Source organism: Musa acuminata, chromosome BXJ1-1, assembly GCF_036884655.1.
Source record: "Musa acuminata AAA Group cultivar baxijiao chromosome BXJ1-1, Cavendish_Baxijiao_AAA, whole genome shotgun sequence".
Lineage (NCBI taxonomy): Eukaryota > Viridiplantae > Streptophyta > Magnoliopsida > Zingiberales > Musaceae > Musa > Musa acuminata.
The window spans coordinates 2702909-2727497 of record NC_088327.1 but is presented as its reverse complement, the minus strand read 5'-3'; the positions used below and the strand labels follow the sequence as shown (position 1 = coordinate 2727497).

The 24589-nt window shown below is 37.0% G+C and overlaps 2 protein-coding genes across 4 annotated transcripts in view; one reads left to right on the top strand and one right to left on the bottom strand.

The window, feature by feature from the left end:
* Positions 1 to 305: 305 nt before the first annotated feature.
* Positions 306 to 4287, bottom strand: LOC103978672 (probable sodium/metabolite cotransporter BASS1, chloroplastic). Its single transcript, XM_009394553.3, has 8 exons — positions 3711 to 4287; positions 3547 to 3635; positions 1645 to 1738; positions 1526 to 1559; positions 1389 to 1443; positions 1216 to 1299; positions 852 to 1139; positions 306 to 772 (listed from the first exon to the last, which is right to left on the bottom strand). Exons 1-8 carry the CDS (start codon positions 4162 to 4164, stop codon positions 617 to 619), a joined length of 1254 nt encoding a protein of 417 aa, XP_009392828.2. The 5' UTR covers positions 4165 to 4287; the 3' UTR covers positions 306 to 616.
* Positions 4288 to 4455: 168 nt separating this feature from the next.
* The window catches only part of LOC103978679 (transmembrane E3 ubiquitin-protein ligase FLY1), a 28620-nt gene continuing 8486 nt past the window's right edge, over positions 4456 to 24589 (top strand). Inside the window, exons 1-13 of one of the 3 annotated variants that reach the window (XM_065095927.1) lie at positions 4456 to 4566; positions 4733 to 4904; positions 5438 to 5510; positions 7983 to 8110; positions 10210 to 10325; positions 14322 to 14382; positions 16514 to 16577; positions 16660 to 16737; positions 19274 to 19431; positions 19522 to 19581; positions 19712 to 19805; positions 22519 to 22686; positions 24040 to 24368. In XM_065095927.1, coding sequence (XP_064951999.1) covers positions 4764 to 4904; positions 5438 to 5510; positions 7983 to 8110; positions 10210 to 10325; positions 14322 to 14382; positions 16514 to 16577; positions 16660 to 16737; positions 19274 to 19431; positions 19522 to 19581; positions 19712 to 19805; positions 22519 to 22686; positions 24040 to 24368 — 1470 coding nt within the window. In that variant the 5' untranslated portion in view covers positions 4456 to 4566; positions 4733 to 4763. Of the gene's footprint in view, positions 4905 to 5437; positions 5511 to 7982; positions 8111 to 10209; positions 10326 to 14321; positions 14383 to 16513; positions 16578 to 16659; positions 16738 to 19273; positions 19432 to 19521; positions 19582 to 19711; positions 19806 to 22518; positions 22687 to 24039; positions 24369 to 24589 lie in introns of all 3 variants that reach the window. The other 2 variants (XM_065095975.1, XM_065096028.1) reach the window with 2 other exon arrangements.

Genomic DNA, 24589 nt, shown 5'->3' with positions numbered 1-24589 from the left:
ATTTTTTTGCAAGTGGAGCAAAAGGCAAACAGCTAGCATTTAATAGCTTTAAATGAAGTAAATTAAAATTATTTTCTTCTTCAATACTATGCCCATAGTAACTCTTGGGATGGATGGTCCTCTTTTACACTTCCCCTGGGATCACATAGAACACATGCAGCCCTAGAAATGCAAGAAGCCTAACGACCACTAAAATGTCAAAACCCATTTAATTTATTTTTTCTATAAAAAAAAATAAAAACCAGATTTAAACTGACAAGTGTTTTAGAACCTCAAACAGCAATTAGGAAAGCTGCAAAAAGAAAAAAAGTCAAAGCGGGCATTCAAGTCAACTTTGCTCAGGGAAATTAGACGAGCACATTACATCAACATTACTAAGACTTAATGGTCTTTCACAAAAAAGAAGTTTCTTTTGGTTCAAGACCACATCAAAAAGCTGCTAAGAGAAAAATGATTCCAGTTCAGACAACATGCAAAAGTTCTTAATGTTTTTTCACTAAGACTAAATAGCCTTTGCGGAAAAGAATTTTCCTTTGGGAATGCATTGACTTCTAGGGCTACAACATAAGTTGGTACAACATGCATGACTTCCTAATTTTTTTTGGGCATAGAAAAGTTAATCCTTCGCTTGGGTCGTGGGAGTCATCCGACGCCAGATTCCAGCTAATATACTGCCGTAGACTGACTGGCAGATGCTAGAAACGGCACAAGGAACTGAAGTCAAGGGATTGGCAAAATGCTGACCAGCAAGCACTACTCCAAGCACTGAATTCTACATGTTGAAAAAGGGATGTCAAACTTGTTGCTGTGAAAAGGATGCAGAGGCTAATCATAAGCGTTAACCAGATTACCTGCATCCCAACCTCGATGGAGATGGTGCGGGAAGAAGACACATCGATTCCCAGCATCCTTGATAATACATAACCGAAGAAAAAGCCCGAGCCATGAAGACAACAAACGGATATCACCACTTGCAATCCAGATGAAAGGATAGCAGAGGCATTGTGGGCGATTGCACTACCACAAAGCAGTGCAACACTTCCAACAGCAACTAATGGCATCAAGGGGGAAACAAACTCTACCAGACTGTTGCAATACTGGTTCAGAAGAGCACCCAGTAGTACAGGGGCAAGAACAACCTGTAACGACAAGGTGTAAAGTGATTCAAACGGTCGGAACGTGTCGAGCAAGTTAAAGAAATGACTGCAGATGTACCTGGACAGTAGACAAGAAGAGCCCAACTGGATCAACTGCAACAAATTGTCCAGCAAGTTTGGACGTAAGAAAAGGTGTCATTATCTGCAATCAACAAACCTTAGGAGGTCAACTACGAGATGGAAGCCATTAAGCATTAAAAAACAAGGGTGAAATGGAGAAGGTTTCATTACCATGGCAGTAAAGGTGCTTGCTGCCGTCATCAACACTGAGAGGGCAACGTTTCCCCTGGAGCACAACAAAATCATTTAAGCAACTTTCTTTACACTAATGAAGATGCGCGATGAGGTTCCATTCCCTAGTTATCTACCTTGCAAGATAAGTAACGATGTTACTTGCTGTGCCTGCAGAAACAGTGGTCCATACTTAGCTTTAACAATTGAACAGAAACAGATTACAGATAAGGAAGTGGAGAACGTGTAGGCACACCTCCAGGGCAACAAGCAACCAATATCAAACCAGCAGCATAATGAGAAGGCAAATCTAACAGCTTGCTGACAAAAAACCCTGACAAAGGCATCACCTACAGCAAATCACACAAGATGACTAGGTTTGTTTCTGATAACTTCTAAATAAACGAAAGCAAAGTATTAAGTTTGGGCATAGGAGAATAGAACTGAATCATGGACTTCTGTGTTATAAAAAACCTGAAAGATAGAAGAATCTATCCACATAAGACTTGACAATCATAATTTACATGTATCGAAAGCCATATTCCATTATAGAGAGTATTACAGAGGGTGTTATCATGCATATAAATGACCATCCAGAAGTGCTTCATCCAGGACAAAAAAAATGCACTAGCAAAAGAATGTTGACCACATGCATTATAGAATAATCTTAAAAGTATTTGTGAAACAAGTACAACTAGAAAAAATTGGAACAACAAGGGACACAGGATCATGTGACTTGCATAACAGAGATGGTTATGTATTGTGGTACATTATACACGAAGTATGACTGTGCAGAACCTGTATATATGTAGTCTCAGTATCTTATGGTTGAATCTAGCATTGATAAGAAGAAAATTTTACATACTATGTGAAAAACAAGGATGCCAGCTAGATATCATCATCAACTATTTCAGTAGAATGTCATTTGACATTCAAAACATAATTCGGTAATTGAAATTATCCAGCCTTTGTGTATAAATTCAACTTACAAGTATCTGAATTCAGGCTTAAATACCACAGAGTAAATATTTGAGAAAATCATACAAATGTTTCTTTATTGATAGCAAAGATCCACCAAATATAGCATGTAATGTAAACGAAAAAAGACATTTTTCACAACCCAGCCAGATCTGGACAGTCTTCTATTTGTAACTTTTATATATAAGTTGACAACAGAAAACAAAGGTTTAGGTTACAAATGGTCAGGCCTGACTAAATCTTCAATTACTTATCAGAGGAATACAACACATTTAATGTTGGACAGACTACATTTCACTCTTCAAGTTACTTGTTTACTTCACAAAGCAGGACCTTTGTGTTACAGTCCTTAGGTAGATCATAACTCCACAGAAACAAGGCAAGAGCCGGAGGCTAATGCTTTTACCAGGCTTTTTGACAGCTACTAATCTAGAATCTCTCTGCATATGCTATGCACCTCTATGGTCAAATCGCCCATAATTAATACTTGGAATTTGGAAACAAGTTTTCTAAAGATTGTCGAATTTGAAAAATAATTTATTACTCTATGTTGCTGCTCCATATATTATGTAGAAAGGAGCCTCACTAATTAGGAAGCTGTTGTTGGCTGCCATAATAATTTCTGTTCAGATTTAATAACAGAGAATAACAAAGTTTTAGATGAAAAATAAAGAACTGATTTAGAAGGTCTGTTCAGTGGTATAGCTATTTTCATCCTCAAGTTAGTTATTTGGTCCAATGAATTCCATGCTTACAACTAAAAGTAAGGTAACAAGATCGATTGTGACATCCTTTGTGAAACAAGGAAATATCTGAAAAGCCTAACAGAAATATATCCACACGAGAGCTAAGATAGGTTTATTAATTATCTCAAAGTTCATCCAACAAACAAAATTGTAATGTGCAATTAATGCATAAATTAAGTGCAATTGCATCGAAGGGGAGTCTGTTTGTGGCAGGCAACGAATCCAAACTGCACTTAGCTAGAAAGTGGTAGCTTCTGGGAGCAAAACTAGCAGAAAAATATTGTCAAAGACCAACAAATTAACATACAGCAGTAGAAAGGAGGAGCTGCAGAAATTAGAAGAAAGGAACTGATCTATATTCGATCGTACTACCAAAGACCGACAAAGCGAAATAAACTAAGGATAGCTAAGAAGAGAGAGGTAGCAATGGAGACCGTGTATTGGAGGACGAAACCCGCAGCCAACTCCTTGGGCATCAGTAGCGCACCTCTCAGATCTTGGAGCGTCAGCGTCATGCCCATACCTGCACGAACCCAACCAACAAAAAAAATTAATCCACCATCTCCCTCGAACTACAAAATGATGAACAGAGAGAGACCGAGCATGGTGAGGGTGAGGCCGAGGATCTGCCAGTTCTTGTGCGCCCAGAGGAACGATGACGGCTTCCAGAGGGCAAGGACGCACGCAGACCCCACCCACAAAGGGAAAGCCAACGACAGCACTTCTCCAGCTCGTACGATGACCTCTCGCAGGCTACGCTCGCTTTCTCCATCGGCGCCGCTGTCCGCGAGAGGATTGCTCGCGGCACGGGCGGGAGCCAACAGCCGCTTCGCCGCCGCCGCCATCGTTGACCTTCTCCTGCATCTCTCTAAGCCGCGTTCGTCGACATCGTCGGGTCTCCGCGGGCCACTGCCGCATGGGCGTGTGAAGAGGGCGATGCGGCGGCGGGAGAGTAGGACGGTTGGATCGGTATAGAAGGGCCGGACCGTTCGGCATTGGGGAGGAGAGAGGGCGGCAGACGGCGAACACGGCGGCGAGCGGAGGATCGTCATTGTCGTCTCCCCTCCCGCCCTAGGATGCAGTCTTCCGGGTAGTCTTGGTATCGAGGCGGAGGAGGTTGGGGACTGATACAGCCCGGGAGAAGAGTTAGTTCATCACCGGGCTATTCATGGATTGGGTCGTGGGATGGAACTAACGAACGGTGGTGATCAGTTTTGGGCCGAGACTTGGGCTTCATGGAACAACAACTCATCCATGTGAATGACCAACAACTCATACTATAAGTTCGAGCTTACAACTCATTTGGACCGTAGATTCTCTAACATGCGTATGCATAAGCGTTTCCGCACTTAATTCCCAATATATAGTCGTCTTAGTATACTTTTCCACGCTGCTTCTCTCTTTTGACCCCCGCAACCACGAGCCCCGCATGGTGGCCATCCTTTTCTCCACAGGTAGATTGCCATCTCGTGTGGTTTCAGCTATAACGCTTTGACGACGACGACTTGTGCTCTTCTGGAACCCGGTTTGACGCCACTTCGTCTTCGATCGGACTGTTTTGAGGTGTAATCTAGGAGGTATCATCTGTGTTTTTTGATCTTGACTACCTTGGGGATTAAGTTATTTTGGCTAGTCTGGTGCGGCGGCTGCCATGGTGAGGAGGGGAGGACGAAAGGGGCTTCTCTGGGGTACTGCGGTGTTCTTGCTGCTTCTTGGGTTTGTGAGACCCTTCGTGGCTCTGAGGCCTCTCAAGGAGAGGGTTTCGTCTGCCGCCGATTCTTGGGGTGAAGAGGTTTGTGTTTTTGTTCTCTCCTGACTTTTTATTTCTTGAACTTGAAATTATAGTTGGATTGTATCTGTGGGAGAACCCTAGGTGATGATCTTTCAGATCACAGGACACTTGTAGCTACGTGGCAATGTTGTCAATCTTTGACGACCGCTGGTTCTACCTAATTATCTTAAGTTGTTTCTTGGAACTTGGTTGAAAAACTGGTTCTTGGTTTAGGTTTTTTCGTGATGTAGAAGTTTTTTTGGAATATCCAACCCTAGATGGATTACTCAATGATGTTGGTCCTTTAGAGGAATCGGATAACTGTGCCAGAAACCTGTTCTATTTCGTTTATTTGGTTGTACTAGAGGAGTGAGATTACTTCTATGTCCATGCTGATTTTTCCTTTTTCAAATTTGTGCATTATTTCTGGAGTTATACTTCATAATTGCTTTTGGGTGCTACAACTTGGTGTCGTTGTTACCTTTCTTAATACAATTATCAGTTGTTTGGTGTTCTTTTTTTTTTTTTTTGACATTAATGGTTTCTCCATACAGCAGCTTTTCCTTAGGAGAGATGAAAATGATTTGATTTCCTATTCTGCCTGGAATATTACTGGGACCTATAGAGGTTTGTTCCTACCATTTTTTTCCCCAGTTAAATTAGTAATTCGTAAAATCAAGCAGGAAATTATTTGTCATTTCAAGTTTTTTCCTTCTCAGTTTAGTTGACTTCTTGGGATTATTTCAAGTTAGCATACATTTTCTTATGTTCCTTTTTGTTTTTGTTTCTTGTAAATTTATCTGTTTAGTTGACTTCTTGGGATTATTTTAATAGCAAAAATATGTTATTATCTAGATATTTGATCTCTCCATTTCATTCTTTTCTTTTATTTGTTGTTAATACCGTTTTATTCTGAGTCACTGTGGTGTGGCATGATCAAATGCCCAATAATTGTGGACACTGTTAAATACCAGAACTACTGTTTTAACTCGTCATCACAATATCTTTAATTAGGACACTATAATAGTTCCTGTGAGAAGGTTTATGCATTCTATACAAATGTACTTAGCTTGAAGATACAAGTTGATAAAAAAGTTACTGACTTATACATCGAAGGTCAGCATTCCTGCTAGAAAGAATATGGTTTAAATAATTTATGTGAACTTAAATTTTTTAATAAATATTTGGAAAGGGTGCTGGAAGATGGTCCTTATGCAGCAAGAGGACACCACTGGCAACATTTTCAACTTCTCCTCTCCCATGAATAAAATATAAAAGAAAAAGAAAGATAATGAAACTAATCCCTGCTTTTATAATGTTCCTTTGAAGTTTAACAATCATCCTTGCTTTTTTGTACTAAAAGGCAAATACTTTTCATGCTTTATTATTTAGTATGATGTTTAAACAGGTTACAAAATTCTTTTCGTGAACTACATGGGAAACCCATGAATCTCAAATCTTAGTTCCATTGAAAAACCGACACATTCGTGGAGTTGGTTAAATGCCCTTAAGCTACTATATGGTTTAGTCAAGGAACTTAGTGAAATTATTAGCATAATATGTTGTGAAGTTTGACATTTATTTGTACAAGTGACTTAGATGATGTCTTCTGTTTTGTTTTAATTTTCTTTTAAATCTACCATTTGGTAGATTGAACCAATAAATTACCAATATCAACCAATCTTGAGCTTTAGAATATGTTGTTGAACATTTGTTTTAGTAATAATTGAATTCTGTCTATTTGTTCAAGGTTTGAACTTTGAGTTGAAGACCCATTGTCATACGCCTGCTATTACTCTATTTAATTGACCAAATAGGTTAATATGCTCAATGGTTTATTTCTTAGCTGACCATGCTTGATTAGTAGTGGAGTTATTATTATATAGGAAGTTCGTTATTGAGTTAATCTAGGATCGAAACCTGTAAATCTTCCTACAAGTATTTGTGAGATGTTGTTGCATGTGGTAGTTGTTGATGGACAATAGAGGTCATGAGAAGGTTGTTGATGTATGCCGATGATTGAGAGTGAGATTGTTAATAAGCTCTGGGGACTGCTGACAATGACTGGTGGGCATCATCTAGATTGTCATCTCTCAGATTTGGAAATCTAATGGAGATGTGGTAGCTCCTAATTATAAGACAGTCAATTGTATCCTTTGTTTCCTGCATATAACTTAACCTGTAGATCCTCTGGGTGGGCACAAAATTGGATGGTGGTGTCCTGAATTAATTGTAGATCGAGAAGAAGAAAGTGGTGGAAAATGAACTATACCCAATATGACCCCAACTCTTATAACTGAGACAAATCAATGTCAAACATGAACTATTTCCAATTAGGAGAATTGTACAATCATGTTAAAGGGAAGAAGAATGTGAATAATTGGCTGGTTTCTTTGAGGAATCCTACCTCGCTTGCTTTCCAAGTCCAAGAGATACAGTCAAGATGGCACTCTTTGATCGTCGTTGGCTATCTCCAGCACTTATCAATGACTCATTCCCTTTCCATGACATTCTATAATGGCCTCTCCTGTGACCATTGTTGTCCTTCAATGAATCTTGCAAAGGAGAAGAAATAAAGAGGGAGAAATGAGGATTGGAGTGGGTTCAACATCATGGGATTAGGCGAGATTTTTAAGTTCTAGAATCAAACTTGCAGTATTTTCTACATTTGAATTTGAATGTTTACACCAAAAGTTAAAAATAATCATTTCCTCCTATTATTCAAGAAGTTTAGATATACAGTCAATGTGAACGTATATACTCTGATTGTTGACCTAATCTTTCCATGTTTGTTTCATGGAAGAAGAACTTGAAGCTATATATTGTTGTGTAATTTACATGTATTCTATTTCAGATGGTATTGTTGCAATATTATGTCAGTATTTCGTAAACCCCCATCATATGCTAAAGCTTATTTCTTGAATCTTAGATGAGTAGAAAGTGCACAAAAGTGACCATTTTGTATGAAGTTAAATTGAAGATACCCTTTTAGCATGTGTTGTTTCTAATTAAACCAATGAAGGAAGAAATTCATTTACTAAATATGTTTTTCTGATGAGAAAGGTACCTGAAGTTATGTTGCTGATTTTTGGTTTGTAGGAAGGTGGAGCTTTCTAGATGCTACAAATGGTTCCACTAGGTTTCTAGATTTTGGTAAGTCTAGTGGTGTATCAGTTGTGGAGTTGGTGAGTAGTCCAACAAGAATACATGGTGTACATTACATTCAGGTATGGGTGAAGATCCTTCTAATTTATTCGTCATTATATAAACGTTCAGTATCAAGTTTTAGAAATTTCATGAAATTATTTTGTTGTTTGATCATTGATGTATAATATTAATATCCTACTCTGCTCTGCTTTTTGGCAGTGTAGTAAAAAGCATTAGGCACCAAAAGACACCACGATACAAAATGCCCGAGTTGGTTGCCTAGGCGCTAGCCTGAGTATAGTGAGGCCCTCTCGAATATTATAATTTAAAAATTATATATCATGATTAATAAAAATAAACAGTTGCTGTTAATTATTATAAACAGGGTTGCTCAAGCCCCACTAGAGAGCTCCCAGGTAACTTAACCTGAAGGTAGTTGTTGTTCTCACAAACTTAGACAAACAGCAAAGCAGGCAACTTGTCTTACAAACTTAGACAAAAATAATCAATTTTGATTTATCTAAAAATTGAAACATAGCTGTAAAAAAATGACAAACAGCAAAGAAGGCAGCAGTGAACGGGGAATGGGGAAGAGCGACTGAGGAAGGGGGGCCTACGAGGCCTGGGGGGTGGGGGGGGAGATGGGGGATTGTGGTGAACGGGGCAAAGGTTAGGAGGGAGGGGAAGATGATATCATTGTTGCCATCGTTTGTCGATGGGAAATACTCTGTTGCCATGCAGAAATGCAGTGTGAAAGAGGGATTCCTGCATTAGAGCACGACTCGCGCATGGAAAAGAGGGATTTCTAGGTCAGATAACTGGTTCAATCAAACTAGATATTATTGTTTTGATCTGGCTGAGGCTCGACCTGCCTAAGTTGAACCAGGCGGGCTCCTGGCCTGCCCAGCACTTGGGCCCAAGAGAGTGCCTTGGTCGTGCCTAAGTGAACTCACCCACCCAGCCCAATAGGCATGGTAGGCAGGCACTTGGGCCTTACCTCGCCTGGGCGCTTGATGACTTCCACTGCTCTTTGGAAATAAATATATTATGCATTCCTCAGCCACATTTACTTTTAGATTTAATCATTGAGCTTCCTTTCCTATATGATCTAGCAAATGATATGCTTTTAAATATAAACCTATCCTAATCATGACATAAGCCATGTTGATAGGCTTTCATGTTTTACCTATTGGCTTTTTGAATAGAAACTGTACCATTTCAGGCGGTACAGCAATCCCTGCTCCTGACAACTTAATTTTTATAATGTCTTGCTTAATTTTTGAGTTTAGAAAATAATGCACTAAATAGCTTAACTATTTAGGTTTTACGCGTAAAAACCTTTATAGTTAAACATTTGTCCATTCAAACAGGCTTGACTGTTTCTAATTTTTATATATATTTGCAAAAGTTGTTAATTCTGGTTCAAAATTCATCGAAATTTTAGAGTAGTGCTTGTCAACATTCAATTTACAAGTTTAGGCTGGGATGACTTCTTCCACTGGAAGACACTGAATTAGTTGAAACTAATTAGATAGTTTGAAGAAAGGGGAAAAAGAAAAGAAATGACTGTTGAAACTCTAGTAATATTTCATCTTTAGCAAAAACCATCACTTTTTGGCTGAAGAATCAAATCTTGTTTGCTGCAAATTAGAGAAGCTGATGACCACTGTTGCCTTTTTGTATGGTCATTTCAGGATATCATTATCTTTGTAATACACATCGTAGTAATGGTAGTCTTTAATTTTATGTCGGCTCCAATAGTTTATGAAAAGGGGGACGGAACTAGTAAGCTATTGTTTAATCCCAAACTTTGCAATAGTTGTATCATTCATTGATATAATCACATTTCTGAAATTGGGAGAAATTATTCTCTTAGAATTTTTTATGGCTTCATTTTGTAGAAGCTTATATTTACATTATGAAATAAAGTAAAATGTTCTATTTTGAGATAACCTTAATATTCTTAGTGTAAAATGTCAGTTTTTGATTTAAATGTGCAATAGCTTTTTATAATTCTTAGTAGTAAATGTCCATGAAACAAGAGCAAATTGTATCATTTAGTACTATTTTTGTCTATATGATAGTTCTTCGTATTGAATTTTTTTCCTATTTGCTATCTTAATGTTCTAATTTGACATCTTATCTTCTCAAAAAATATTGACATCTTACCTCTTGACAGGGAGCAGTTACATTCCATGATGTATTTGACAATGAGCATGATCATGGAGTTGCTCAGATGAGACTTGAAGGTGTATATATTTGGCCTTTTCAAAAGCTTCGGATGGTAGCAAACAGGTAAAAGTCCCTAACTTGTCTTTTATTTTTTATCTGACCATGTTATTTGTTTTACATATTTATATTGCTATAAAATTGTTTGGTTTATTTATGATTGGTACATGCTATATAGGATTATGGTTGTTTCTATTTAATTTTTTGTTTCTCTTATTCACAATGTTTTAAAAAACACTAGGCGTCAAAAGGTGCCAAGGTCCGAAAATGCCCAAGGCGCTAGGTGCTCGCTTGAGTGAAGCGAGGCACTATGAAATATTAAAATATAAAAAATATATAACACAATTAATAAATATGATTATACAAATAAAAATATGATAAATTGAAAAGATCTAAAGTACCAAGTTATATTATCCATCTTCTAATAACAAAAAAGTCAAAAGACTCAAAATAAATAGAGATTAATAGTTCTAAATAAATAGTGATTAGTAATGCTAAATAGGGACTATTACATGGTAACAATAGTTAACACTTTAACAGTAATTTTAATATCAGTTAAGGATTAACAATCTACTGTTAACTTATTTAATCCACTGTTAACAGTAGTTAGATGGGAGAAAGAGTCACCGATGGTGGAAAGTGGGGAAGGAGAGGACGGCGGTGATGGAGGAACTTTCGGACAATAGTGGTAGCGGAGGAAGCTGCAGTCCTCTCTCTTGACGGTGGAAGGAGCTGAACACGGAAGCATCGACGGCGGAGGGAACTGCTACGAAAGCTAGACCTTCGGACGTGTTCGTCGACGGCAGAGGAAGCATTGATCCTGTGCTCGGCGATGGAGGCAACGACTGCGCATGAAGTAGGGTTGGTTTATGGGTTGAGGTCGCGTAGGGAGGGGGAGGGGGAGGGGCGGGGGTTGCGCAGCTTTAGTAAAACTATTTAGCTTAATTGGTTCAATTGAACCAACTAAGCTGCTGTTCAACGGAACCAGATTATCAAGTTTGGTTCAGATGCTTTGCTCTAACCCGGCGCTTGCCTGAGCAAGCCTTCAGGCGCTCGGGCCTTGCCTCAGCCGAGCACCTAGGCGAGCGCCCGGGCACCTATTTAAAGTTTTAAACCATTGCTTATTCATGTATAATTTTGTTAATTCACAAGTTTTCCATCTGTTCATTGCTGAAGAGTTGAAATCTGCATCAATTGCTGCTGGAATTGCCAAATATATGTTTCTGATTTTTAATCTGAAGATGATAGTGCATCTCTTATTTTTATGGGAACTTTTATTTGCTGCAAGGTCATTGCTGCTGGAATTGTCAAATATATGTTTCTGATTTTTAATCTGAAGATGATAGTGCATCTCTTATTTTTATTGGAATTGTTGTTGCAATACTTTTATAATCTTCATTAAAAAGATGTTTTATATAAACCACATACCTTCTGTCAGACACTGACTTGAGTTGATTTTTTTTGTTGTCATTCTGTCCAGCACTTGTTTCTTGATTGTTTTGTCCTAGATAACTCATGACAGTAAAAGATGGTAATTCTGCTGTTACCACTGTGCTTATCATGTGCATGCTATGGGAGAATTAGGATCTATCACTGCTGAGTTGTAAATAGTATCTAAGTATCTTATATTATTCTTTAATAGTAGGCATTGTAATGAGTTAGGAGCTAATCTACTTTTGGGGTTGGCAAGCAAATATAAAATCATTGTTGAAAGTAAAGTATATTAGAATGTTTACTGAGGAAAAGACGTAAATCTGTGGTCTTATTTTATCAAGAGAGTGAAACACAAATAAAAGGTGGAGTAGAGAAAAAGAAACAATAAGGAAGAAAAGAAAAGGGAAGAATGGAAGAAAAAGGGAAACAACACTTAATCTCTCTAACTAGGAAGGGGAAAAAGAAAAGGGTTTATGAAGTCCTTAATGATGGGCTAATTAATCCTGATTTCAAGAGGAAAAAATCTTCTAATAGTGCTTATCAGCATATCGGAGACACCAAATGAACACCTGTTTCTTTCTTTCCATAAGCTCCATGTTAAAATGAATAATCCATCTCAATACTAGATTACCTTTATCAGTAAAAGATTTCTCCAATTAATCATACCTTTGGGATTAAGTTCGGAGAACCTTTCAATTAGAGGAAACATGGCACCAGGCGTGCCTAGCAAAATTCTTCGTAGTAGAAACTAGAAAGAATTCAATTGTTATGATCTGACTGCTGCAGAGATTTTTAAGAATAATCTGAAATCCGCCCTTTAAAGAATTTCTCTATTGTCTTTTTTCTGAAGCTAGCCACATGAACAACTTTGCTTTAGGAATGCTTGGATGTTGTGTCAAATTAAAGTACCTGCAGATAACACATTCAAGATTGTCAAATTTTAAAAACATAGAAAGTAGAAAGATTTACTTGAAGCCCATCTTCTTGATTATGAGTTTTTCATTGCTTGGAGGTTAACAAGTCTATCTTTATTAAAAATCATCGACAAATCGAGGTGCTGAATAGTACATGGGGCCAATCTTTGCTAGCAGAATTCAATAGGTTATTAATTCCACTACCCAGAAGAAAGACAGAGACTCTTGAGGCTTTTTATGTTGTTAAACAGGTGAGGCGAAGTAGCATCTAGTGGACATTGGTAAGCAATGAATCTTTCCTGAATCTGACATTTTCATCTCATCAGTCATGTATTCTGATGACTATCAACACCCCCCCACTTAACAAAATTTCTCTGCAGATAGGTGGTCGTTTCTTTTTTTCTTTTTTCTGTTTCATGGGGAATTCTTCATAAATACTTGAAGAAAGGTAAGCCTCATGTAAAAGGTATATCTGCTGAAATAACTCTCCAATGACCTTGTTGAGCATGGCTTGATTAAAATCCTTCAAATTAATGACTCCACCATCCACACGGTGTTTGACACTAAACGAGCTAACCAAGCAAGCTCCATCCCCGTTCATCATACATGGTAATGCTGACATCATATTCTTCATTATTTAATTAGCCATTTTGGTCAATGAGACACCAATAGGACGTGCAATGGGAGACCAGTTAAAACTGCATTGATCAGCATTCCTTTTTGTAAAAGAAAGGGATTTGTTCTTAATTCAAGTCGAAATCTCTGGATTATATGGTAGGAAGCAAATTAGAATGTGCGAGGTGGGTAAGTCTAGGAGGGAGACTGAGATACTCTACATAGGGGAGTTCAGGAGAGTATAATTGAGTATCCAGGTACACTTTTTTTCCCTTTAGCGCTATGTTGACCCATATAAATCACTTTACTTTTTGGGAACATTAATAGAGTACATGAAGGACGTTTGATCAAGGTATGCAATTTCGAATAATACCATCTGATATGGGCGGTACGTACTGGTCCGTCAGCTAACCGGTACACGGACCGTCCGTTACCGGACGGAACAGAATATATATATATATATATATATATATATATATATATATATATATACCGAGCGGTATACCGCTCAATGTACAGTATTGTACCATACCGAGCGAGCGTCGAAACTCCGGTACGGTACGGTATGATATTTTAATCCTTGCGTTTGATTGTCAAATGTGGAGGGTGACACCAACCAAACAGCTGCTATGTGTCTTTTGGTTGTTGCCTATTTATTTTATTAATGTCCAAAGCAGCAAATACATTCCCCTTCTCTTCTTTCAGTACACACAATTGGATTCTCTTGAGCAGATAAATGTTGAAAATTTTCTCCCTTGGGCTTCAGAAATATGTGAATAATTTTTAGTTTTGCTTCTAATACTGAATACAACATCTTATTTGATTTAGATTTTGTCACCAACTCACCATATTTGCTGCCTGATCTGTTGTGTGGTATCTTATTTTGAATTTTCTTCATCCTTTTTAAATTATAATCCTTACCAGAATAAGTTGGCAATACTATCTAAGTATTGCCATACTCTGATTATGTTTTACCTTGTATTCCCATTGTTGTGTGTAAACTGGAAAAAAGCTAACATATATCTGTATTATGCCGTATTGAGGGTTTTTCAGTCACTCTTGTACAAAAACTAATACAGTTTAACTTCGTGTCCTGTAGTGTTGCAAATGATGAATCAATTCAAGAGGAAGATTACTTCTTCTCCAATCCATATAATCTGGTAAGCAATTAGCAACGTATATAGTTGACCTTATTCTGCTTCTTTTAGATTCTATTGAGTTCCGTTTTGTATGCTTTGAGGGACTTTACGTGGCTCGAATCTTATCTACCGTCAAACTGTGTTTTGGGTAATAGGTTTATGATCAATCACTAAATTTTAACTTACATGGAAGCACTAATCTGGTGCTATCTACATTATGTTGAGCTAGATATAGTGTATGATGTTCAACTGAACAATCCATATTCAGTTCAATGATCATGACATGTGAGATGCAATTGCCTAATGCTTCTTAACGTCTTTGCTTCATTGACATTTGTGGTTCACATATATAGTGAAAAATTCCTGTTATGTACTTAAATAATTACATTATTAACTTGGCATAACCTCGTTGATTTGATGGTTACACTGGCTGACCATTATTCATTTCATATATTTTAGGGCTGAATGGACTGGAACCTATGAGACTGAGATTTAAAGAGAAATTTAAGTGTTGGAGTAGAATAAGAACAGAAGCTGGGTATTTCTCAAATATAACTGCCTTGAATTTCATCCTTTTTATCAGTCATACATAAGCTTTATAAGTATATCGGAATTATTATCCACATGCATGTTACTTAGGAATTAGGATGGCAACTATAAGGGAAAAAGGAGGAGAAGAAATAGATATACAGCTACTTATCACTTAACCAATTTAGAATAATCAGGAGTTGTTTCAGTCTTCTGACGAGACTTTTATACTTCCAGGTTATTGCCCTTTTATTTCAATAGTCAGACATCAGTTACACCCTTCTATTGGCTCTTTAGTGGCGGACAATTGTCTGACTGTTTGAGTAAAATACTTAAATGATAATGACCACTTGATTTTTCCAAATTGGATTCTTATGGATAATTACCAGCCTGTAGCGTACAATCTTGATGTATGATTAATTCCGTAAAACTCTAATTTCTGTCCCATGCCCTTGTTTGACAGAGAACTGGTTGAAGGTCCCCAAATGTGATTGTCTAAAAAGAGAATGAGCTCAGTGGACTGCTGAACAATATTTGTTGGGACTTTTCTAGGATTTGTAGCATCTGATGGAAGCATTTATATTGACAAACAATCACAGCCTTAATCACATCAACAACCTAAAACTCCATTAGAATACATTATTTAACATCTGTATCAGGTGCTACGTATCGCTTGACTGAGGACTATGTTGTGGATTGTCTGGCTTCCACCACTATCATATAACATAACTGAACCATCTTAATTGGGTAGTCTTGGTTGATATTTAAAGTTTCAGCAGGCTCACGTTTTGAAAGTCAAATGAAGTGATGAATAAAATAAAGTCAGTCAGCAAGCAAGCTCAAGGCTGCAAGTAACTTCTTGATCTTTTGTGACTTTTGAAGGAAATCCGAGGTGGTTCACCGATACAGATTCTGGAATTTTTATGTTTACATTACTGTAGGCACAATTTAGCTTCATAAGCCAAGACAAGATATTTTTAGAACAGAGGTTAAAAATGTAAAAACCTTTTGGATATCAAGAACCATGATGCTTTGTGAAACTAGCTCCATTAATGTCCCTTGCTAAGCTGTTGCTGATGTTCTGGAGAACTTTTGTCAAGACAAACTCGCTATATTTTTAAGTTAAATCATAGGGTTCATCTTGCTATATTTTTCAAAGGAGCTTAATATACCGGAACTGAGAAATTGGGTTTTCTTTTATATATTTTGGTTATGTGATCCCTTTCTTATCTGATACAGTGACAGTTAATAGAAGGAAATTGTGCACTTGAGCGTTAGTGTTATGAGTTATTGCTTTTACTGAACTCTGTGTTGCATGAATTTTGTTTTCATTAATCATTCTCCTTTTTCTCATCTGAGAAATGGTTTTTTGCATCATCAGTTTCTGTTTACAAAATGACACTCTACTCCTGATACACATTTGCATAAAGACTCTACAATTTGAATGAAACCCACTTTTTAGCTAGAAATCTGGAAAATGGAATTGTGTCACCATATTTGATTGTCACTTGGTCAACATAAAATTGTATACTCAAATTCTCAATTCTCCAATATAGATATAGGCATAGTTACTCTTCAGTTCATGGTGATTAGCTTAGTTTTATATTGTGGCTTTCCCTGACAGCTTGGAGTCTTCTCTTCACAAGTTTTTCAAGAATCTACTCGAGATAAAATCCGAAGAAATAAATGTAAGATTACTTTTAGTTTTTCTAATCTGCTTCAATTTTTGGATTGAAAAATCTTTGTCACACTGTTATCTTATCTTATCAGCTCTCACTTATGACATGGAGAAGCACTGTCACGTAGAGATAGCAGCCCAGGTTTCACGTATCTCGTCTAACCAAAATGGTATCTTAATTCAATGATATCTTCTATTACTATTCATGATATTGTTTTAAGTTTGTTACTTCTAAGGTGTGAGGTTTTTGTGCAAATGAAAAACTACCATGCTTGAATTATTGATAGTATGGAGTCTACGGACAAATGTTGTTATTGGTTGCTTGTTCCTCTTCAGTTATGTTTGATATGCTGTATCGCTCAAATTTTCCAGTATATCATGTTTGATGAGTGAAAATATGTATCTATTGCAGGAAATAATCGTTTTCATATCTCTGCTACCTATTTTTTAAAACAATAATGTTGGTGGTGATCCACCAGCTAGTGAATTATTTTTACTGTATCTCAAGGACAGGTCATTCTGTTCTCTTAGAGACTAAACATGCCCTTAAATTGTTAGCTCTCCAATTTCAAGACAAAGGACACCTATCGAAGAACAATTTGAAAAGCTCTAGGATGGGTTAAGAACACAATTGTCTTCCCAACATTTACCTCAATAAACTAACATTTCTTTATACACTCTTGTTTTGGTCTCTTATGTTTTCTAATAATCATTTAGTGACTCTTTTACTTGCAAGGTTCGCCTTATCGGTCCATACCAGTGTATCGACTGGCTAGCGATATGGTACGTACCGCTCCATACCGATGTACCATGTGTCAGTATGACGAGGCATACTGACGACATGAAAAATTAATCGAAAATAGCTCTAATTTTTTTTAAAAAAATAGGAAAAAGTTAGATTAGGGTTTTTAAGTTGAAAATAAATATAAATTTAGTATAATTCTACCAAAAATAATCTAAATTAGGAAAGAGGCACATGTCTTTTCCTAACTTTGAGGAGATACTTTGTGGTATGTTTCAAATCGTCCTTCCGTTGATATTGAATTATGTACAAAGAAATGATTTGAGTTGTTAGATTATTTGTTAAATAACTTAAACTTTATGATCCAAATAAATCAAGTAATTGATCAATGGATATACTTAGTTCTATCACAAAAAAGAATAATGGGACTCCACGAGTGATGGATCGGGGTTCTCGATCCTATGTATTCATATATCAATTTGATATGTTTGTCAGACCCAATTTTGAAATTGATCCCACGACATAATATACTGATACATCTTATGCTATTGATGCATTAATATAGTGATGGTCATAGTCTGATCGTTGTGAACCACACACATCTAAGGTGGCTCCTGAGGCAAGTATGATTGTAGCGTATATTGGTGAGAGAATGTTGGAACTTCTATTTTCGTCATTGATCTGCTGCTTTATATCATAAGATCGATCACAGTACTGTTGCTCGGAGAATAATGACCAACTATCAGGTCGAGTTTTATAATCTGAATCTTGGGTGGCATGCGTAAAACACTACTCATCAGTCCTTGCACCACCCTCAAATTGTGTAGACAAGGCCATCGACTCTCCGACATCGTCGCCATCATCGGTCGAGGCACTATTGTTCACATCGTTGCCATGTCTCCGAACCGAGCTGGTTGCTAAATGCGATTGCGAAATTGTCTACATACCTTTGAATAGAGAGCTCTTCCTCTAACTTAGGTATTAATCCTCTCTAATTAGCCTCCCTAGCTTGATCCAATCTACAAATTGTAGCCTTGTGGTGTTCACGAGAGTGCAAATGAGAGAATGAGATAACTACATGATCGAGAAAGTAAATGAGTTAAAGAGAGTGAAAGGGAAGAGAATGAAGGGGTAAAAAGGGTTTTAAAAACCCTTAGATCTGGTTCAAATGGCCAAATGGACTGTTTGAATTCAACAAATCCCAGCCATTGATCGGTATCGATCGAAATCCGATCGTTATCGATTGGTATAGGCCAGTAATGATCGGATTTCGACCATTCCGACCTATATAGACCTCGTATTGGACGATATAGAGTCCCTTGTTATGGACCGCTCAGTACAAGGTGGTCCGCGTGCCGAACTCCTATCGGACCGATACGTACCGCCCGGTGTGGGTCGGCACGACGAACCATGTGTCCAATGTAAGGTTGCTCCCCCATGACTTGGATGACTGGTTCGACTCACAGAAATAGGTTTTTTGCATATTCAGATTATGTTGGTGACACAAGAAGGCTTCATAGTTGATGTTGGTGGCACGTAAGTGTTTGCTTGGGCAAATCAGATCCCACCTGTGGGTGGTTGATTGTCACTCAGGATGAAGGAGCAACATGCCCATAAGATACCATGTCAAGGATTAGTTTGAACCCTCGATCTGTGGGAAAGGGACCTGATCACAATTCACATGCCACCAGACTAGCTGGTTGGTTTGCTTCCATGTACTGTTTGAAAAGCTTGTTTGGAGTATTAAATTTTGCGAACAAGGAGTTCTTATCTTAACAAATTTATAATAGTTAAAAACTATATTTCATTTGTCTTTCTGAAGCATATGGATATGCTTTTTTTTTCTTTTTATGAAAGTTACCAGTACTTTACCTGTATATGATCTTGGTCTATCTTCTTGTTTTCGAATAATATGCTAAAGAGGCATACCAGCTATCACTTATAAGCAAATTTTTTGCTATTAGATGGGAATCATGATCTTTACCATCTAGAGGGGTTAATGGAGGGTCCAGCAACAGATGGTGATGGAGAGTGCTTCTCCTCCATTTTGTTAAATGCAACTTCTGTGAATATTGAGGTCTACTACAACAAAGCAGTTAACTATACATTGATGGTTACTTTTGTATCCTATTATTAAATAATAACTCATATTCTTATCCATCTTTTATTTCATTATACTTTTCTTGGAATCCTTAATGTATTAATACACCAGATATCATTTCTCCAAGTTCTTCTGCTGATTAGACAAATGGAGCATAGCAATACTCAATCTGTGAGTTTTTGTTTTGTTTTGTTCTATTTACAGAGAAGTCTTATATCATCTCTAGATTTAGGAAGTAAATCAAAATATGCTTGTATTTCTTTTAATATTTCTTCTGAGTAGATGTTTTTTTTTTCCAAAGGGTGCTGCTAAAGTTTCTATTATAATGATTGGACAACAAGCTGTTATGGATGCATATCTGTGCCTTCTGAATTTAACTGCTGGAATATTAGTAGGTATGTCTTATATGTAGTTTCTATTCTTGCCTTCAGCTTTGTATTTCTGGATGAACAAGGGAATATTCTGCTGTTGGAAAATTCTCTTGCCCTGTGCTAGGAGCAACTTTTAGGAATGCCATGATGTGAAGTTTAAAGGCAAATTTTCTTAAGTTAGTGTTTCATGAGCACAATTTGTCATAATATTTATTATGTATCCTTGATGCAAAGCTGTATCATATGATGCAATATCATTTTCATCATCAAATTATTTGAAATTTTATGGTAAACTATGTTAATCTTCATTATTCCCCTAAAGGGTATGGCATCATTTTTGTTAGCAGATTCAATCCTATTACCTCTAAACATGTAACTTATGCAGCTCTGCCTGATTCTTACCCTCCTACGGTATTGTTTGCAATTTGTACCTGCTGATTGATCTTTGTCAATTGTATATCTTCTTTGTTTGATTCATGTATCTGGTGATTATGTTGTTACACATCCACCTTTGCTTCCTAATTTTTCCAGATGTTGCCTTCAAATATCATCTCTACCATTTCCTTTTTTTTATGCTTCTCATTGCTCAACAGATCCTTTGCAATGTGGTTATCATCTGGAATCATTTGCAATCAAATTTTGTTTATGGCCTTGTTGGTTTCTTGAAGTAGATAACAGCCATCTTATGACCTTAGTTTGTGCATTATAAATGCTTACTCTAAAGTCTTTATGTTAGTTTCTTCTTATTTTATGTAAGACCACTTGCAAATAACTAACTCCTGTTACTGCTTGAAATGTATCAGTTATGATGGTTATAATGATGTGCTGTCTGGTAGATTTTGTCCATGCTTTAAACTTCAAGGGACTGTATTCAATGAAAGTAGTAGAAGAATCAACTTTACAGCAACCTGTGTGTCATTTGGAGGGGCCTGTCAGATATAAAATTTGTTCTGCAACATTAATAATAAGATTCTTTAGTATGTTTGACAGGACATTTTTGTATTAAAGTTTATACTTATTACAGGTATGGAGTATAAATCATAGTGAAAATTTTAGATGGTTTGCTTTGTCACGTCCAAAGGCTTAAAGTCTCATTTGGGTGTCCATACCAGTTGGTGGCCTGACTGGTATGGTTTCGATACAGCCTGATGTACCAACATTCAGGAGCAGAGAGGAGGAGAAGGAAGCGGATAATCAGTGGAGGAGAAGGCAAAAGAGGAAAAGAGGAGAATTGGTGGAACAAGGGATGGAAGAGGAAGAGGAGATGGTTTCGATACGGCCTGATGTACCAACATTCAGGAGGAGAGAGGAGGAGGAGAAGGAAGCAGATAATCAGTGGAGGAGAAGGCAAAAGAGGAAAAGAGGAGAATTGGTGGAACAAGGGGTGGAAGAGGAAGAGGAGACAGTGGTGATGCGGCAGGGTGGAGGTGTTTGTGGCGACATGGTGAGAAAGAGGAAGAGGTGGAAATTGGAGGAGGGGGATGGAGAGAATGCATGAGAAAAAGAGAACGAGATAGCATGATGGGGGGATCTGGGAAAAAGGAAAAAAGATACAGCTGGCCTGTCAATACAACTAGTAAAAATTTAGAAAAAATTACATGTACTGGTGGGAGGCTTGCCACTCGGTATTGACCTGCACAAAGCTATTTACGCTCAGTAAACCTTACTGAGCAGTACAGGCCATATCAGACTGAACCGGACGAAATTGCTTTGCTCATGTCCTAATTGACTGTTGGACTGATAAACTCCAGACCATACCAACTGGTACTAGTGGTGTTTGATACCTTGGTTATAACTATTATTCATACAAGAATCAAGTATTAGTTAGAACTGAATTGAGACACTTTAGCGCTAAGCTTGGTTCTATTTGGTTTAGATCTAGCATTATAATTGTATATTTCTCTGTTTTCACTATTGTTGTTGAATTTTTATCATATCCTGAAGAGATCAATTTGAGGATCGACTTGTATTCAGAGTTCAGACAGCCCTCGGTCTAATAATATTTTAGTTGGAAATTACAGCTTTGTTGATGTTGTGTTGTAGTCATACAAGGTGGTACAAGTTGGTATATTGAACAACGTATTGGGTACCATCCCAATCCTACAAGGTGTTGAAATCAGTAGCAGATCGAGATTTTAAACCTTGATATGAAAGATTTCTTCAAGGCTTCTTATTAAGCCTAATGTACAAAATGATACATCCAGTGAAATGGTAAACACACAAGAAGTTCTCAAAGGCCTAGACTACAAAAGAGATTATAAGGGTCAAGTAGATGGAAAGATGGCAACCAAACAAGGATGATTGTATTATTTTGATAATTTGCTTATTTGCTTGAGCACAATAGTTCTACTTATGTTTTCATGCCCTCTCTCTACTTGAGCTCTGTTGTATGGTATAATGCCAGGCAGCAATCTGTCATACATCTAGCATTAGGAAATACATGACTCACGGATGAAGTTTTCGCGATCCCTCCATGAATTTATGTTGCATTTCTGTTTCTTTAGGACTGATATTAACTAGTCAATACTCTCTATATCTTGAGTTGTCACTCGATGGCACAATCAAACATTGTTAATTATTTTGACATTTATATGTTGATAATTTCTGTTGTTACTGTTTTCATTTATTTTTTGAACAAATAAAATAAACTGAAGGATCTTTGTGAATCTATGAGTACATTATCGAACCACTGAATGTCGTAGTCTTATTTGGAATTTGGGATGCTTTTTTGTTGCAGAGTCCCTATTCAATGCTTTTGCGACAGCAGCTTTCTTCAAGTTTGTTGTTTTTTCGATTTTCGAGATGAGATATCTTCTTGCTATATGGAAGGCAAGTAGACCTATGCATAATGGTGAAAACTGGGAAACTATGAGGCGTGAGCTATCTGTTCTTTATAGCCGTTTCTGTAAGTTCTTACTTCTTAGTATGCACTTTTTTTGTCGATGGTTATTAGCAAGTGAAATATACATTCAGATTTTCCTTGATTGTGCTCATGTAGATGCTTGCATAACAATGTGCTTCTATTCATTTCTTCTCTCATATTCACTATGATTGAATCATAACATTATGCTGTTTAATATTGAGACGTTTTAGGTATTTCTTTTTCCCTTTCAAAGAGCTGAAGAAGAAAAGTAACTTGTTTGTAGTCTGCTGTGCTCTCTGGAGACTTTCCTGTGTTATTGACCCAGTACCACATTGAAACCAAGTAAAACTATCATTCTTCTACTTTCGGTTCTAATAATTATCTGTGGGACTGGATTTTTTCCTTTCGAAATGTCTTAGAAAATTGAAAATTTTGTATTCCATGGAGAAGACTTTCCTTCTCTTCTCCTAGGTAAAAGTTATCCTATTTTCCATTTTCTATGGATTTCTTCCATTGATGTGGCGATAAGCAAACACATATGTTGAATATCACACAAGACAACCAAGATTGATGTTAATATTGTCTGGAAAAAACTGATAACCAATATACATAATTTTGTAAATTTTGAAAACCTATCTGACAAAGAATTATTAAAAGAACATATTCAGGTTTGTCAGTTTTGTACTTGCAATCTGCAATTCCCTATATACCATGATATGCAAGTGTCACATTGCCCCTCCTGAATGGCCCATGGTGACGTAAAGCATTTTACACTTGGATCTTGTGTAAAAATAAGGGGATGAGCCTAGTGCACCAGACTCTTACAGTCTTACCAATGTGGGGTCTGTGGAGGGTCAACACATGTAGCCTCACCCTTACAATTAAAGAGACTATTCTCATGACTTAAATCCTGATTACCCAAGCCATAAAAAGGCAAACCTACCATTGTACCAAGGCTCGCCCCTTATCTTGGATTCAATGTGGTACTGAATAATTTGATAAATTTATCAGGCTGATGTATGGTCATAATAATTTGATGTATTGATTATAATGTGTCTGATGACTATCTCATATAAGATACTCAAGTTTTTTTTTTCTATTAGTGCCTTGGTTAAATTTGTGATATTACTCAAGTAAGCAGCTTTTCCCAGTTTTTTTTCTTTTGCACAAAATAATGGCAGTTCTGTGGATACATAAACTTAAGAGATTAAGGGCCTTCTTTCTTCTAATATTTCAATTTTAGTCTCAGTACTAAATTTATTGATGTGGATTTATCTGATGTGTATTACTGAATTTTCTCATAGAAGTTCTACTCTTGCAGATATTTACTATGAACTTAATATTCAGGTGTATTTTATTCTCGTACTTGCCTAACCAAATTTTGCTACTTTGCAGATGGCATTCTTTTAGGAGGCATTCTGGTACTATACCAAATGCACAATTTCTTGCGTCCTATTCTCCTCATTATGTATTCATTTTGGATACCACAAATAGTAACTAATGTTATTCGGGATACAAGAAAACCCCTGCACCCACATTATATAGTCGGGATGACTCTCACTCGCCTTGCTATACCATTGTACATATTTGGTTGCCCAAGCAACTTTTTGCGTATTGAGGTTGATGAATATTGGTGCATATATTTGGGAGTATTTATGGGTTTGCAAGCATCAGTTCTACTACTGCAGCATTATCTTGGATCCCGATGCTTCATTCCTCGACAGGTTTGAGTTCTCTATCTTTCATTATATTCACAAGAAGACAAGACAAAACAGGATTCTTTTTGTTCTTGCATGATAGTTTTTTCAAATAATTGTTAATATGAATGCTCAGTAAACTTCATCACTATTGGCAAATACTTCATCTAAAGGAAAATACTTAGGTTTTGAGACAGGAACTATGTTATTAACTTTTGGATATAGTAAGCAGTTAAGTACATGAAAAA

Coding starts and splice junctions, on each gene's coding strand:
- LOC103978672 (XM_009394553.3), bottom strand. CDS start 4,164: ATGACGATCCTCCGCTCGCCGCCGTGTTCGCCGTCTGCCGCCCTCTCT. Junction 1,739..3,546: donor GTTTCGTCCTCCAATACACG/GTCTCCATTGCT, acceptor GATTTGCTGTAG/GTGATGCCTTTGTCAGGGTT. Junction 1,560..1,644: donor GGTTGCTTGTTGCCCTGGAG/GTGTGCCTACAC, acceptor CTGTTTCTGCAG/GCACAGCAAGTAACATCGTT.